At 41.4% G+C, this 18,795-nt stretch overlaps 1 protein-coding gene across 1 annotated transcript in view; it reads right to left on the bottom strand.

The window, feature by feature from the left end:
• Positions 1-18,795, bottom strand: part of LOC126262201 (39S ribosomal protein L3, mitochondrial) — an 88,099-nt gene that overhangs the window by 26,896 nt on the left and 42,408 nt on the right. The window contains exons 5-6 of the mRNA XM_049958620.1: positions 8,595-8,755; positions 8,330-8,519 (exon numbers count right to left, since the gene is read on the bottom strand). Coding sequence (XP_049814577.1) covers positions 8,330-8,519; positions 8,595-8,755 — 351 coding nt within the window. The remainder of the gene's footprint in view (positions 1-8,329; positions 8,520-8,594; positions 8,756-18,795) is intronic.

The raw sequence follows: 18,795 nt of genomic DNA, 5'->3' as shown, positions 1-18,795 counted from the left end.
TAGAAACCCCATTGTGGTTGGTTACTGTGCTCCAGCTGTTGCTGACCAACACCTCTAACCCATTGCCCTCAGCCAAGTTTCCCATTCAAATATACAAACCAGTTCCTTTGCAGTCTGTCAACCACCCACACTCCTCTACCATCTGTATACCTACTCATCACTGTTGATCCCACATCCCTATGCACCCAACATCCTCCAGGCCCATAGCCTTGCTGGTATTGAAAAATATCTCCCCCAATGTCCTACCAACTCCAAACCCACCACCTCATTCCCTGTATAACTGACAAACTGCATCCTTGAGAATAACTGTGTCTCCTCTGAGAGGATAACACACACACAAACAAATTTATGGTATGACTATGGGTACTGGCATGGCACTACCCTACACTAACGTTTATACGTCATCTAGAGGAAACCCTCCAAGTCAAACAAAATCTCAAATCCCTTACCAAGTTTGCGTTCACTGATAATGTTGACGCAAACAGCACAGCATGCAGTGTGGCATAAGGGTTAGCACTGTTGGCTGGTGTGCTGCAGGTGTCCATTCAAACCTAACCACCAGCAAAAATTTGGTATTTACCAGTGTGACGCTGAAAATTTTTAGAAAATCAAACACAGATTAATTAAAAAAAAAATTAAATGATTGTACTGTTTTTCAAAATACTCCTCTTTAACATCAACAATTTTTGCATTTGATGAAACCAGCCCTGAAAGCAATGATGTCACTCTTCCTGAGGTACTTCAGAAATCAGGTTTTTATAAAGTCCACTGTGTCATCTGATGTCAAAAAAGTGATTCCACTTGGTTCATCTTTTATTTTTGGAAACAAAATGAAATCACAAGGTGCTAGGCCATGGATGTATGATGGAGGATCCATGATGCTCACCTTTGGATATCCTGATACTCAGCTGTATGCGACAATGTGTTGTGATGTACACATATTATTCCTTTTGTGCATTTTTCATGAACATTTTCAAAATTTTGCAGTAAACAAGCTACTTGTGTACCAGTCGGCAGTACTAGCATGTCCGTCCTCTAATGCTACAGTAGCAGAAGCATTTTAGAGAAAAAAACACTAGCAAATATCTTCTTACCTGCACTTTGAATTCGTTCGAATTTTGAAGGCTTCAATTGTGTCTGAAAGAGCCTTTGAGGCAACTGACTTTTCTTTTCAGGCTTGTAACAATAAATGACACTGGTGGAGATTCCTGAAAGAGTTTTGGCCCTCATTCAGCAACACCTCCAACCAATTGCCCACAATCTACACTCCCATGTCAAAGACACCAACCACTTCCAACTGCAATTCTCCGCCAGCCCCACCCCTTTAACTCCTTGATCCCCACTCATCACTGTTGACGCCACATCCCTATACACCAATATCCCCCATGCCCATAATCTTACGGTTATTGAACACTATCTTTCCCAACATCCTTCAGGCTCCAAACCCACTACCTCATTCCTCTTACACCTTACTAATTTTATCCTAACCCACAACCACTTCTCCTTTGAAGGGAAGGTGTACACACAAATCCATGGCACAGCCATAGGAACCAGTATGACACCCTCCCATGTCAACTTTTTATAGACCATCTAGAGGAGACCTTCCTAGCTCTAACCTTCCAAAATGCCAAACTCCTACTCTGGTCCAGGTTCATTAATGATACATTAATGGTCTGGACTCAGGACCAAGACAGCTTATCTTTGCTCCTTCACAACCTCAACACCTTCTCTCCCATCCGATTCAAATGGTCCTACTCAAAACAGCATGTCACCTTTCTAGAAGTTGACCTCCTCCTCTCTGATGGCACCATCTGCATTTCTTTCCACATTAAACCCACCAACCATCAACAGCACCTGCATTTTGACAGCTGTCATCCCTTTCACACCAAAAAACCCCTCACATACAGCCTGGCCACCTGGGGATAGTGTATCTGCAGTGATAAAAACTCCCTAGCTCAGTATGCGGAGGGTCTCACCAAGTCCTTCACAGACGGGCACTAACCCCCAGACTTAGTCCGCAAACAGATCTCCTGTGCCATTTTCCCTCACAACCCCAATCCTTCCACCACTCCTAAGAATCAGCCACAAAGGAGTGTCCCCTTCATCACCCAGTACCAACCCGGACTGCAACAACTGAACCACATCCTTTGCCAGGGCTTTGATTACCTATCACCATGCCCTGAAATAAAGGGCATCCTACCTGAGATACTTCCCACCCCTCCTAAAGTGGTGTTCCATCATCCAACCAACCTCCACAAAATTCTATCCCATCCCCATGCCACTCCCAATCTCAACCCCTTGCCACAAGGATCACATACCCGTGGAAGACCCAAGAGCAAAACCTGCTCAATCTACCCATCCAGCACTTCCTATTCCAGTCCTGTCATAGGTTTATCCTACCCTATCAGGTGCCGGATACCTGTGAAAGCAGTCTTGTCATTTACCAGCTCTACTGCAATCATTGCACAGCTTTTTATATTGGTATGACTACAAACCAGCTGTTCACCAAGATGAACAGCCACAGCCAAACTCTGGCCAAGAACAAAGTAGATAGCCCTGTGGCACAACATGCAGTTGAACATAACACACTTGATTTCAATGGCTGCTTCACTACCCAAGCCATCTGGATCCATGGCATGGGGTGGGGAGGGGAGGGGGAACCTGTATTATCGGGTGGGGAATTGTAGGACTCCGCTTGATAGGTCAGGGGTGCACTACACAAAGGAAGCAGCTACTTGAGTAACGTACTTGTGGAGTGCACATGGTATTTTTTATACTAGGTGGGGTGGCAGGTTGACGTTCTCTGATGAACTCTCTCCAGAGGGCTTGCAGATAGTGTGTCTGACTGCAATCGAAGTAAAAACACTTTGACAGTCAAAATTTTATCAATAAGCTGTCGAAGTATTCGTAACAAAGTTCCTGAATTTACTTCCCTCCAGGAAACTTCTCGCACTCAAATTACTCATGGGACTGAGAGCTGGCTGAAACCCACAGAGGAAAGCTCTGAAATAATTAATGATTCATGGAATATATGTTGAGAAGGCAGATTAGATGCCATGGAAGGGAGGGAGGGTAGGGGAGGGGGGGGGTGGTGGTGGTGTTCATTGAATTTGACAAAAATGTTGTCTCTACTGAGGTCAAATTTGGGTGTGGCAGTGAAGTTATCTGGTTATGTGTAACAGGTCTAGGAGAAATCAAATTAATTGTTGGATGTTTTTACTAGGTACCCAATTCTGCGGTGACAATTTTAGTCACTGACAGAAGGTCCCCTGGTCAATAGTGTGAAAATACCCAGATAATGCAATATTATTCGGAGGTGGCTTTAACCTAGTGAGTTTAGACTGGGGCACCTATGGTTTCATTGCAGGTGGCACAGACAGACAATCTTGCGAAGTCCTTTTGAACATGTTTTCCAAAAACTGTTCTCAGCAGCTAGTTCAACAGCCCACACACAACGGAAATATTTCACACCTTGTAACTAGAAACAGGCATGACCTAATCGACAGGGATTAGTGACCATGATGCCATCATGGCGACTTTGGTTACAAAAGTTAATAAATCAATCAAGAAGGCTAGGAGAGTATTTCTGCTGGAACGAGCAGATAGATAGTTGTTAGTATTCCACTTAGACAATGAAATGACATCATTTAGTTCCAGTACATTGGAAGAAGAGAACAGATTGTAAATCATACTCTGGAGAAGTATGTGCCAGGTATGTGGATTAAGGATGGAGAAGACCCACCGTGATTTAACAATGAAATTCAAAAAAATGCTGAAAAAGCATAGACTGTTGCACTCTCGGTTCAAAAGAGAGAGCACAAATGACAACATGCAGAAGTTAATAGAAAGTCATGTATCTGTAAGAAGATCTATGCACCAAGCTTACAACTACCACAGCCATACCTTAGCGACAGATCTTGCCAAGAATCTGACAAAATTCTGGTCCTATGTAAAATCGTTTAATGGAGCTTCTATCCAGCAACTCGTTGATCAGTCTGGTGTAGCAGTAGAAAGTAGCAAAAGTAAAGCTGAAGTTTTAAATTTTGCATTTGAGAAATTGTTCACACAGGAGACTCATACAAACGTACCACTGTTTGATCGTCACACAATCTCCTTTACAAAGGACACAGTAATAAGCATCACTGGTGCAAACAACTGAAAGGGTTAAAGCAAATACGTTGTCAGATCCTGATGGAATCCCAATTTGGTTTTACAAAGCATGCTCTACAACGCTGGCCCCTTACGTAGCCTGCATTTGTCGGGGAACCTCTCGCCCAGTGCTAAGTCCCAAGCGAAGGGAAAAAACACAGGTGACTCCTATATATACAAAGATAAGAAGGGTACAAGAACGGACCCACAAAATTACAGACCAATACTGTCATTATTCCATCCTGAATTTTCCATTGTTTGATTAGACAAATATCTTTAACATCAGTTTGCTTCAGAATCCTTGAACATACCCTCAGTTTGAATAAAATAAATTTCCTTGAAAGGGAAAAGCCTCTGTCCACATATCAACATGGTCCACATATCACTCATGCGAAATTCAGCTTACGCTCTTCTAATATGAGATCCTGCAGACCATGGATGAAGGGCAACAGGTGAATTTTATATTCTTTGGTTTCTATAGAGCTTTTGACATGGTGCCACACTATCAAATGTTAATGAAGGTACAAGTATATGGAATAGGTTCCCAGATATGTGAGTGGCTTGAAGATCATGAACACATACATATACCAACCAACGTAGAAAAATAAAAAAATAAAAAAAACTCGAAATGACAAATAATTGTGACTAATTAAATTATGAAGAAAGGAAGAAGACTTATTAATACAATATGTTTGTATCAATGTCCGCCTCGGTTCAAAAGGAAATGAACAAATGATGACAGCTAAAGTTTAATAGAGATTCATGTGTGTGTAAAAATACCTTTGCAGTACGCAAACAACAACTACCACTGTCATACCACAGCAAAAGATCTGGCCCAGAACCCAAGAGAATTTCGGTTCTTCATAAATCTGCTGAGTGGACCAAAGGCTTCCATCCAATCACACTTTGACTAGTCTGGTGCGGCAGTAGAAGATAGCAAACAGAAAGCTGAAGTTTTAAATTTCATGTTTAAGAAATAGTTCACACAGGAGAATCATACAAACATGCTATATTTTGACCATCGAACAGACTCTAGTATGGATGGCATAGCAATAGGCATCCCTGGTGTACAGAAACAACTGGAAGAGTTGAAAACACATTATTCACCAGATAAATATGAAATGCTGATTCAGTTTTACAAAGAGTACTCTAGAGCATTGAACCCTTCTTTGCTTACATTTATCATGAATCTCTCACACAGCACAAAGTTTGAAGCGATTACAAAAAAAATTCCAGGTGACACCCGTATATAAAGAGGGTAAAAGAATAGAACTGCAAAATTATGGACGAATATTCTTAACATGGGTTTGCTATGGAATTCTTGAACATACTCTGACTTTGAATATAATAAATTTCCTTGAGACCAAAAATCTTTCCATGAGTTAGCACGGTAGTAGAAAGCATCGCTCTTGTGAAACTCAACTTGCTCTTGTGTCACATGGTATACTACGAACATAGATGAAGGGCATAAGGCAGATTCCATATTTCTGAAAAGCATTTGACATAGTGCTACACTTTCAATTGTTAACAAAGATATGAGCATATTCTACTGCCACCACCGTACATTTCGTAAAGGCCCATGAAGATAAGATTAGGGAGACTAGGCAGGGTGTATACGTGGACAAGGAAAAAGAATTCCCGGATTTTTCCCAGATTTCCCGGTTAAAAATACAGTTTCTCCCAGGTCAAAATACACTTTTTCCGTGTTAAGTGACAGTATACTCTTCCTTGCCACTGTAAAACTCACCAGTCCTTTGACTGTTTATGGATTCATATACCGACATAGAATTTCCTAGCACTTTAGAAAACGAAACTCAGGGGGAGAAGGGGTACAAAAAAAAAAAAAAGTTTTGACAGACCTTTCATGTCCAGCAACATGTACGCTTGTAAATGGTCCTCCTCAAAGAGTTGATTTTTAAATGAGAGTCAAACGCTTTGTGATTTAAGAAATTCATCGTACATTCTCGCACATAGCTCATCTTGCCTAAAAGAAAATTTGCTTTGAATGTAACGCTTTTCAAACCACCATCCACAATATTTTCCCACGACCTGTTAGAAATAGGTTCGTTTCAGAAGTTGCCAGAGAGGGCAAATAACAGGCGTCGTCGTGCTTGAGCAGCTACGATGGCACAGGAAGCTCGTATGTTCGTACGTGTAAAAAATTAAAAGATCTTACATTATGTCATAAAAGAAACAAAACATCAGAGGATACTTCAAGAGCGTCGGAGTTTCGTGAACCATACTAAAATGCATAATTCGGCTTAAAATGCACAGTCGTATGCAAATTTTCTTGGAGTACCAGTACTGTATTATCTCATGTTTAGTTCTTTATTATGGCATAATGCCATAAGTGTACTTGAAATACAGCGAACAATTGAAACTACACAGTAGTGTGAAACTAAACACTTCGTTTCAAATAAATTGACTGCCTCAGCAGAAAAGATTAATGAACGCCAAATCTCTGTAGCAAACCTTCAAAAATAACTTCAGTGCTCTGCAAGGTGATTAATGCTTGACTGTCAGAAAGGTGGAAATAAAATCTGAAACTAATAACGTATTTTAGGCTTCCATAATTATGCGAACATATTTTAATTCATTTGCTAGCTCCCGGTCACAAAAATCCGTTTCGGGACAAGGTACTACTAATACGCGACTCAACTGCACATCCGCAAGAGCCCGCCCGCAACTGCTCAAACAAATCTAATTTAAACAGTTGTCACGTCATGCTCATTGGAGGCAATTCGTTGTTATGAAGTAATGCACAGTCTTCCTACAGCCTTTGACAAACTTTGCTGCTGGCAGATGCTTGTATGAGCACTGTGTTTTGTTGTTGCATGTGGCACATTTCCTTTGCAACTTATGTTTTATTTTCGTTTTTTGTTGTTCATGTTTTGTGGCTGCAGTATTATTCTGCAGTAGCAGGATATAGTAATACCCTTTGTTAGAGTATCGGTTCTTACCAATCAAAATCACAAAAATTTAACTGAAAACTAAAACAATGAAAAATTCCCGGAATTCTAAACAATTCCCGGGTTTTTCTCGGATGAAAAAATTCCTGGGTCTTTCCCGGATCTCCCGGGTTATATACACCCTGCTAGGGCTTGTATGGAGGTGATAGACAGCCATTTTTCTCTCAATCTACTTGGGAGTCGAACAGGTAAGGAAATAACCAGTAGTGGTACCCTTCGACATGCACCATACAGTGGCTTGTGGAATATTTACGTATATGTAGATGTAGATTCCATCCCCGCTAGCCCCGGCACCAACCCCATTTCCACCCCTGCCCCATCCCCCCTTACTTTACTCACACCCTCCTCTCTGCAGTCTATGTCCTCTACGTTCTATTTACCCCTCTCAATTCACTTCTCCACCTCACTGTGTACTGTGCATAGCTCCCCTTGTCTACAGACACAAGCAACTCTCCAGTGGCAAATTCCTATCCTGTGTGCCTTCTGCCTCTCTCTCTCCAAGCCATCAGCAATTCTTCCCCAACCCTCCTCCCACTCCTGGCTCCTTGCCCAATCCACTCATAACAACCCCTTACCCCAGTCTAGCTGCAGTTCTGGCTCAATATCGTAAGGTGGAACACTGTAGTTGAGCAGATGTATGTATATTTCATTAGCTGTGAAGAACAAGTATTTGTCCAAAAAACAAAGGTTTTTTTGTTGCTGTGATGTCTTTTCACAAAATTTCAATCACTAAGTTTCTCCTCCAAATGCAGAACTATTTTGCCAACTCCCACCTACATAGGTAGGAATGACGTGATAAAAAATGAAAGGAATCAAAGCTTGCACAGAAAGATTTAGAAGTTCACTTTCCCCATATTTTATCTAAGAGTGGAACATTTGAGAAACATTTTGAGAGTGGTTCTACAAACCCTTTGTCAAGCACTTAAAAAAGTGTGAACAGTACAGTAGTCATGCAGATGTAAATGTAGATCAAATGAGATGATTATGCTTTGGATCTCTGAGTTACGCACAACAGTCAAGTGATCACGGGTCGGAATGGCTCCCCAAAACTTTTGTGTCTCATGGAGTCAATGCTACATTGTGTCACTATAAACAGGACAAAATGGGGTGCTACAAATCGCTAGGTAGATGTCTCTAATACCGCTGCTCATGAGTGTACAGTGTCTTATCATTGTTTATATTTTTATTATGGTTTTGGATGTATTACCTACCTTAAGGCCTCTTAATATTCTGTAGCGGTTACCCATATGGCCTGGCATTTTTGTGCCTGGCCAAACTCTTCCTTTCTCTCCACCACCGCCAATATTACCAGGACGCCGATGTGTTTTGGTGACACCATGAGAGGCTGGGCCACCTTTGAACCCCCAGCGTTTAACCACACCTTGAAAGCCTCGATCAATGCTGGAAAATCGTACAATTTATGAAATTACTAGACCATATACATTAATGACAGAACTCTACTACCACAGTACTTACGTTTTACCACGGACATCTACAACATCCCCAACTCGGAAATGGGATGCATATAATGGGGTTCCAGGCTGAATTACTGCTTCTGGTGACACCATGAACCGTCCTAATGTCTTCTTAGGCATAACTCCAGAGTCTTTGAATAATCCACAATATTCCTTTGTGAACTATAAGTGAAGGCAGATATAAAACATCAACAATTATAACAAATAGTGTTGCAGAAGATAAAGATATAGTATGGAGAACTAGCACTGTAACATAATGAGCACAAACATATAATTACAGAATGCTGGACGAATGAAGCAAGTCTAAGTTCTGTCAATGTTAAGAATAGAGCACAAGATGGGGTGGGAAGTGAACTGCAAGAAATTGGTTTGGTAGCATTGAAGGAACAATCCTGACTTTCACTTGAAATGATATAAGGGAACTAAGGAAAATTTAAATAATTATGTCTGGATTGTTGTTTGAACTCTTTCACATGAGAGGCCAGTGCCTCAACCATTTCACAGCCTTGCCCAGTACAGAAACTGGATTTGGTGGATCCAGAACACGATGGAACTTCAATGTTTGTTAAATGACAAAGGTCTGACCTTGAAGAATATAAAAATGTAACGAGAAACAGTCCAAATGTTCCAAAATATTCACAGCATATTGATTTTAAATGAGGTTATGCATTTTTTTGCTTTTGCTAGTCAAACAAACATAGTTATATGAAATGAATGCTTTCTCGTTGGATTTAATTGATGAAATCTTCTTGGGTTATCAGCTGAGTTTTGGTGTCATGGTGTTGCAATGTTTTGATAAGTTTCCTTATGGTAACCTTCAGACGAAGTGTCAGCTTCAGGTCCAGTTCATTCCTGTATAACTGCTCGACAGTATACTTTCAACATAGGGGCTAATCGCGTGAATCTGGAAGATATGTCATGGTCAGTGGTAATGGAGGATGGGGTGGGGAGAGAGTGGGGTGCTCATCAGACTGGGGGGGTATGCAGGCCTCGTGTTACAGTAGAACTGCGTGTCTATTCTGCATTTTAGCTAATGTAACATCCCATGTGGACCTCAGCTGGCCAAGGCAAAAGTTCCTAACATGCTCCGAACAGCACTGTGAGATGCGATGTACTACATACCACACTTACAAGCAATGCTATAGAGATACCAGCAATCCAAAGCCCTAGTTGGCCTTCCAGTAACACAAGCTTGTTCTTGATTTCACCTACTGAGTGAAAAGTGATTTTTTATGTTTTTTTTCCTCTCTGTTATTTAATGGGCAGCACTGCACATGGAAGGGAAGCTATAGCCTTGGATTCTTCTTCTGAATCAATTTCTTTCTTCTTCTGGCTTGGGTACACCGTTCATTTTATTTGTCTCTGAGTAGATATTCTTGCAAAAAGTTTCATGCAGATGCTGTAACTTAGTAGACGGACTTTCCTTATTGTATGTGGCTCACAATCTTTGGACCTGGATGCTGAGCACAGATTTGCATTGCAGTGGATGGTGGCAGCTATTGGCATTTATGTACAGGTGTGTCTTCTTCCTGCAGAAGGAGTGTTCCAGCATGCAATCAGGGTTTTCATTATCAAAATGTCCCAATTTCTTCCCCCTCCATGGTGAACTTGACACTGTCATGTATTTTGTTAAGGTAGCGTAGCGATTTTTGTATGTTTCCTTCACTATACAGCAGAACTATACACGTCTTCCACTCATAGGTTAGTGACAACTGTCACCAGAGGGGATACCACGGCGACTCCATCTTTCTGTTTATAGAACTTCCTACTGCTTTGGAAGCAGGTGGTGAAAGTGTGTTGAAACAGTATTGTTGTTGAAGTGACTCTCTAGTAGTACCCTGGAATCTTCTATCAGTACCCTTATGAAGAGAGATATGTCATTGAAGCTGTCCAGCAGTCCACCCCCCCTTCCCCTCCAAAAGAAAACACTGGCCACTACATCTCTTCTGGAGGCACACGATGGGCCCACCTGTTGGGCCCTTGGAGACATGAACCCAACACTTTGCCTGAGGATGACAAGTAGGAAACTCATCAAAATGTTGTGACAACCTGACGCCACAACTCAGCTGATAATCTGCGAAATTTCATCAATAGTGGTTCTGCCTAATTTATTTCAATCAAATCTGAATATGCAGCAAACATAAAAAGCATTACACCATGTGCAAAAATACCCTTTGTCATTTAATTTATTCTTACAAGGAAACATCACCAACTTGACCTCATATTTTAAGGAGAAAGGTATTGAGCCAAACAATCAATCCCGAGTGAAAATTTGGGCCATAATTCTGCCAGTTATAGCTTTCTGACAGTACAGTTTTATAACTTCTGCACGCACTGAATGTTTTGTTGAAGGCAAGTGAGGGAAAGGTGGACACATCTGTCAACATCTTTTGATATTTTGTTCAAGAACACGTTATTTTGTGCGAAAAGTAGTAAGTAATATAAATATGTTATATGACAACATCGTGTAAGTACACGTACAATATTATTTTAACAGTATTCTCTTATTGACATTCTGCATATATATATATATTTCCTGATGAGGCAACAGTTTGTTGCGAAAGCTTGAATTTTGTGTGTGTGTTTGTGTGTCTATCGACATGCCAGCGCTTTCGTTTGTTTATATATATATAAAAAAAACAAAGATGATGTGACTTACCAAACGAAAGCGCTGGCACGTCGATAGACACACAAACAAACACAAACATACACACAAAATTCAAGCTTTCGCAACAAACTGTTGCCTCATCAGGGAAGAGGGAAGGAGAGGGAAAGACGAAAGGATGTGGGTTTTAAGGAAGAGGGTAAGGAGTCATTCCAATCCGGGAGCGGAAAGACTTACCTTAGGGGGAAAAAAGGACGGGTATACACTCGCACACACACACATATCCATCCACACATATACAGACACAAGCAGACATATACAGAGGCAAAGAGTTTGGGCAGAGATGCTGTCAAGGCGGAAGTGCAGAGGCAAAGATGTTGTTAAATGACAGGTGAGGTATGAGTGGCGGCAACTTGAAATTAGCGGAGATTGAGGCCTGGTGGATAATGGGAAGAGAGGATATATTGAAGTGCAAGTTCCCATCTCCGGAGCTCGGATAGGTTGGTGTTAGTGGGAAGTATCCAGATAACCCGGACGGTGTAACACTGTGCCAAGATGTGCTGGCCGTGCACCAAGGCATGTTTAACCACAGGGTGATCCTCATTACCAACAAACACTGTCTGCCTGTGTCCATTAATGCGAATGGACAGTTTGTTGCTGGTCATTCCCACATAGAATGCGTCACAGTATAGGCAGGTCAGTTGGTAGATCACGTGGGTGCTTTCACACGTGGCTCTGCCTTTGATCGTGTACACCTTCCGGGTTACAGGACTGGAGTAGGTGGTGGTGGGAGGGTGCATGGGACAGGTTTTACACCGGGGGCGGTTACAAGGGTAGGAGCCAGAGGGTAGGGAAGGTGGTTTGGGGATTTCATAGGGATGAACAAAGCATGGAGAGCTGCATCAAACCAGTCTCAGGACTGAAGACCACAACAACAAACAATGCTATTTCTTCAGTGACACACTCATTTTTTTCATTCATTTGTGCTGAAGTGGCAAATCGTAACTTAAAAATGTTCGCAGCAAAGAAATGTCTGGCACCTGCTTCAGGTTGGAGATTGTGCACTTTGACAAAAAAAAAAAAAAAAAAAAAAAAAAAAAAAAAAAAAAAAAAAAAAAAAAAAAGCATATTATCAATACCTAAACAGTAATCCACAAATCTCTTACTCACTCCATTGTATTGTACTTCGTGTTCGGGCATTAAGTGGCTGCAGTGGGATGGCGCGAGTGACAAACATCCAGTGTGCACAAAAGTTTAAAATATGTATGTTCAGAAGGTCACAACTGCATACTATTAGAACTGTAGTCCAATTTTCACATGGAGTTGATTGCTGGGGTTGATATCTTAACACGCTTTTTCCCTGCTTAAAATATGAGGCCAAGTTGGTGATGTCTCCTTGTCAGGCATTTTCTGGGCTGATTCATAGTACTCGCAAGAAATTTTGACCACGTAGGGCAGCATATGTGCAGTGACATGAACTCCTTCTAGCAGTATGCTGAGGGTCTCTCGATGGCCTTCATAGACAGGTACTACCCGCAGACCTAGTCAGCAAACAGATTTCCCACACCATTTCCTCATACACCGTCAATCCTCCCACCACCCTGCAAGAGCCAGCTACAAAAGAGTGCCCCTTCGTCATCCAGTACCGCCCTGGACTGGAACAACTGAACAGTATCCTTCGTCAAGGCTTTCATTATCTATCATGCTGCCCTGTAATGAGGGGCATGCTACCAAAGATCCTTCCCAACCTTCCTGAAGTGGTGTTCTGTCAGATGTGGACTATGACCACAATCTATTGGTTATGAAATGTAGATTAAAACTGAAGAAACTGCAAAATAGTGGGAATTTAAGGAGATGGGAACTGGATAAACTGAAAGAACCAGAGGTTGTAGAGAGTTTGAGAGAGAGCATTAGAGAACAATTGACAAGAACGGGGGAAAGAAATACAGCAGAAGAAGAACGGGTAGCTTTGAGAGATGAAATAGTAAAGGCAGCAGAAGATCAAGTAGATAAAAAGACGAGGGCTAATAGAAATCCTTGGGTGACACAAGAGATATTGAATTTAATTGATGAAAGGAGAAAATATAAAAATTCAATAAATGAAGTAGGCAAAAAGTAATAAAAACATCTCAAAAATGAGATAAACGGGAAGTGCAAAATGGCTAAGCAGGGATGGCTAGAGGACAAATGTAAGGATGTAGAGGCATATATTACTAGGAATAAGATAGATACTGCCAACAGGAAATTTTGGAGGAAGACAATGGCAAACCACCTTTGCTAGGACCTAGCCTAGTCAGCGCTGCGGGTCTCTCGCATCGTTCCCTACGCTCCTCAGAGTATGGGCCCTCATCAACAGGAAATTAAAGAGACCTTTGGAGAAAAGAGAACCACTTGTATGAAAATCAAGAGCTCAGATGGAAAACCAGTTCTAAGCAAAGAAGGGAAAGCAGAAAGGTGGAAGGAGTATATAGAGGGTTTATACAAGGGCGATGTACTTGAGGACAATATTATGGAAAGGGAAGAGGATGTAGATGAAGATGCAATGGGAGATAAGATACTGCGTGAAGAGTTTGACAGAGCACTGAAAGACCTGAGTCGAAACAAGGCCCCGGGAGTAGACAACATTCCATTAGAACTACTGATGGCCTTGGGAGAGCCAGTCATGACAAAACTCTACCATCTGGTGAGCAAGATGTATGAGACAGGCGAAATACCTACAGACTTCAAGAAGAATGTAATAATTCCAATCCCAAAGAAAGCAGGTGTTGACAGATGTGAAAATTACCGAACTATCAGTTTAATAAGTCACAGCTGCAAAATACTAACGCGAATTCTTTACAGACGAATGGAAAAACTGGTAGAAGCGGACCTCGGGGAAGATCAGTTTGGATTCCGTAGAAATGTTGGAACAAGTGAGGTGATACTGAACCTATGACTTACCTTAAAAGATACATTAAGGAAAGGCAAACCTATGTTTCTAGCATTTATAGACTTAGAGAAGGCGTTTGACAATGTTGACTGGCATACTCTCATTCAAATTCTGAAGGTGGCAGGGGTCAAATACAGGGAGTGAAAGTCAGAAACCAGATGGCAGTTATGAGAGTCGAGGGGCATGAAAGGGATGCAGCGGTTGGGAAGGGAGTGAGACAGGGTTGCAGCCTATCTCCGATGCTATTCAATCTGTATACTGAGCAACCAGTAAAGGAAACTAAAGCAAAATTTGGAGTAGGAATTAAAATCATGGAGAAGAAAAAAAACTTTGAGGTTTGCTGATGACACTGTAATTCTGTCAGAGACAGCAAATGGCCTAGAAGAGCAGTTGAACAGAATAGACAGCGTCTTGAAAGGAGGATACAAGATGAACATCAACAAAAGCAAAACGAGGATAATGGAATGTAGTCGAATTAAATCGGGCGATGCTGAGGGAATTAGATTAGGAAATGAGACACTTAAAGTAGTAAAGGAGTTTTGCTATTTGGGGAGCAAAATAACTGATGATGGTCAAAGTAGAGAGGATATAAAATGTAGACTGGCAATGGTAAGGAAAGCATTTCTGAAGAAGAGAAATTTGTTAACATTGGGAATAGTCAGCAAGTCTTTTCTGAAAGTATTTGTATGGAGTATAGCCATGTATGGAAGTGAAACATGGACGATAAACAGTTTAGACAAGAAGAGAATGTGGTGCTACAGAAGAATGCTGAAGATTAGATGGGTAGATCACATAACTAATGAGGAGGTACTGAATAGAATTGGGGAGAAGACGAATTTGTGGCACAACTTGACTAGAAGAAGGGATCAGTTGGTAGAACATGTTCTGAGACATCAAGGGATCACCAATTTAGTATTGGAGGGAAGTGTGGAGGGTAAAAAGAGGGAGACCAAGAGATGAATAAACTAAGCAGATTCAGAAGGATGCAGGTTGCAGTAGTTATTTGGAGATGAAGAAGCTTGTGCAGGATAAAGCAGCATGGAGGCTGTATCAAACCAGCCTCTGGACTGAAGACCACAACAACAACAACAACAACAACAACAACAAAAGGTGTATGTTTTAAAGTATCTTTACAAAAATACAAAGATTTAAATATTGTAAGGATAAAGTAGCATTAGCAGCAAATGTAGAGGCATATTATTACAGGTATGCTGTAGTTGCAATTAAGATGCAAATATCTGCCATAACAATAAGATGCTACATGCAAATGCAAAGGCATATTCCTTCCATTATAACACAGTTATAGTTACATTTGTGATGCTGGTCAAGACAAAACACTGAAATGTGTACATGGAAAGCAGATTAATTTTCCCAATATGATAATTGTTGCTAGCTTTATAAAGAATTGCAATTAAACAGATGCATCACAAGAGTTTATTACTAGTAGAAAAGGACTTCAAAATGATACAAACTTTACATATGAAGCACGACAAGTAGCTATGCTTAAACCAAGATCATTTGTACAAGTCCGTGGATATGTGGCAATACATACCTCTCTAGAGGTGCGATACTTATTCCTACTTCTTCTTACTTACAAATGATACATGCAATTGAAAACTATGAAGTAAAGTATCATAGGTAAGTGCACAGTGGGAGCATTATTTTGTATCTGTGTGCCAAGTCATGCTGAAGGATGACACCCAATACCCGTTTTCAAGATGGGACCTCGTTTGCAGCAACTTTGTATGAGGATATACCTGCTTGGACACAAATATATAAACTCCTGGAATCAGTGACATAGTTTGAAGAGGCACAGAAATCCTAATAAGATTTACATAAATTTGATAATGGTCGTTACAAAGTGTTAAGAGACAGATGATCTTTTTAAAAATATTCATCCCATCTTGAGACTCCATAATGGGACATTATGATTGGTAATGATCTGTCAAGTTCAATGATGAACCTGTTTGATGTTAACATATAGCTGATTAATATGAATGGACTTCTGATATTCTTTAAAGAAGTTAGAAACATGTTACTGAGTATCTTAACAGCCACACCAACACAGGAGGTGAAAGAGTAACTGTGTCGGCCCTTTGGTGCGCTCCAGTGAGATGCCAAAGAAAGAGCATTATTTAAGTAATTGCAAACAAGTGCTCGGGCTATTCTTTATGCTGCATCACTGTTGTCCAGTCGATGTGTTCAGTATTATGCACAACCTGTATCTTATGTGTTGCTATATAAAGTACTATGTTCCATACATTGTATCTGTTAATACTATGACAAACTTGGCGACGAGTTGGAGTTACGTTTTCCTTGTGTGTTAATGTCAGTGCTAAGTCACCTGACAAACACTTGATAGAAGAAATACTCCGTCTCATTGCCCAGCAGCCATCTTTCATGAAACAGCACCAGCCTCTCGCCGCCACTCTCAATCAAGTAGCACCCGCGTGTTTGTGGCAGGTTACTTTCCCACCAGTGCAACTGTTGACCTTTCGGCGTATGATGAATTAGCTGAAGAGTGGGACTCCTATGAGACATGGTTACTCCGACGATTTCAAGTTTTTCATGTGGGTGATTCAAATATGTGTAGGGCTTTTTTTCCTGGCTTTTGTTGTGCATGTATCTGTTGTTTTGCCAACTTGTGTCTTTGCAAGAAACGGCCAGCTTTGATGGCATTTGCAAGCTCCTCTCAAACTATTACTATGACCGACTGCATTTCATTGTGATGTGTGCATAATTTTACTGTTGCCAGAAATGCCCACACCAATCTGGAATGCAGAATTACGGAAGTTGAGTTGTCGTAAATTTTTCATTAGCACCCATCACAAATTCTACGCTTATCACAGGGTGCATGATATTATTCAACTGGCCCCAGTTTGGAAATTCCGCAAAAAAATACTTCAATGTGAGAATTCGATGCTTAATGGACGTGCTCCTTATAGTAAAATCCTCTGAAATGTCACAGGCGGCGGCCGATCACATTGTTGAGCGGGGAGAGCTATCAGAAGTTGCTCAGTCAACCTCCGTTGGGCACGCTGCAAGTGTTCAGGAGCTGTTGCAGCAGTACAACCTTCAATTTAGCGTTGCACGGGACAGTGTCGATTACAGCCACAACAGCAACAGCTGTGGCCATGTATCCCCCTTCCGTCCTGCTTGTATTGCTTTGCCCAACACGATCGTGTTGGGCAGTTTGCAACAAGTGTGTAACTCCACTTCAAATGTGGCAGACACAGTAGTACCAATAGACACAAACTGTATCTCTATGAAGACTGTTCCCCAAAAAAATTGTTTAATTTCATGGATGCTGGTTACCTACAATAAACAGCAGATTCTGATCCAAGGTCAATTCTTCGTTCCTGTGTCTTACATATCTGTTGTTCCCCTCTCACTTTCCATGTTGCGGATCATTCCTTCCACAGATCTAGTCAGATCAGATGCATTTAAAGCTTTCCATTACTTCATTACCAATGAGGTAAATATAGTGTCAGATCAAGTTCCGCGTCATCAACTGGAATCCCCATGCTCTGAGTTTTCGTCTCTGTTTTCCCCTGGGCTAGGTTGTGCTGCCAGGTTTCAGGCCCACATTACCATCAAAGAGTTGGACTGCACTAATTTTGTTTTGGTGCAACAGGTGCCAGTCGCTTTCCATGACTGTCAAAGCCAAATTAGACCATTTGACATAGCTCGATGTCATTTGGGCTGTTTCTTCCAGTGAATGGGCTATACCACAGACCATTGTTAAGAAGCTGATGGATAAGCTACCCCTCTGCAGCAACTTCAGTGTCCAGGTTAATGCACATTCTATGAAGGATACATACCCTTTGCCCTGTCCTGATGAGTTGCTCGCAAAATTGTCAGGCAGCCACTAGGTGCCTTGTCATGGTCAATACGATTTTCGGCCCACACCAATACCAACACTTGCCTTTTGGCGCCACTAGGGCACCTGCAATTTTTCAGTGTTTTTTAGAAGAGCTGACAGCCTCTGTAACCAGCTGCATCAATTACCTCGGTGATACTGTTTTGGGTTTTCCATTGAAAACCACCTCACCAACCTCCGATCATTGTTTTCTGTTTTGCAGTCTGTGGGTCTCAAGGGCAATCTTGCCAAATCACAATTTTTTCATCCTTCAACTGAGTATCTAGGTGTTTTGAGGTTTCCCTCACAGGGGTGAAGCAACCAGGGATGAAACTGTTGCGTCACTGTGTTAACACAATAGCGGCTTTGAGGCAGCCAACTTCCGTTAAGGAACAGCAGATGTTTCTAAGTAAAGTTGCGTACTAACGTACGTTTTTACCGGACACGTCTGTCATTGCTCAGCCACTTGAGACTTAGCATTTGTTTTGCTTACACCTAAGCTTTAATCTGTCCCATGCCTGGCCACTTTTCAGCCAGGCCAGCATCTCCTGTTGGCTACGGATGCCTCTCAGCATGGTCTTGGCACAGCATTGGTCCACAAATACAAGGACGAGTCTGAACGACTCACTGTTTACGCTTCTACGACTTTAACTCCCACTCAGTAGTGGTATTCTCAGATTGAAAAGGAGGCTTCAGCAATTGTGTTCATCCTCAAGAAATTTCACATCTTTCTGAGTGGTTCTAAGTTCCATTTAATCACTGATCACAAGCCATTGGTTGCTCTTTTTAACTCTTCAGCTTTTGTGCTG

Source organism: Schistocerca nitens, chromosome 6 (assembly GCF_023898315.1).
Source record: "Schistocerca nitens isolate TAMUIC-IGC-003100 chromosome 6, iqSchNite1.1, whole genome shotgun sequence".
Taxonomy (NCBI): Eukaryota; Metazoa; Arthropoda; class Insecta; order Orthoptera; family Acrididae; genus Schistocerca; species Schistocerca nitens.
Note: the sequence above shows the minus strand (reverse complement) of the source record. Positions and strands in the feature narration are given on the sequence as shown.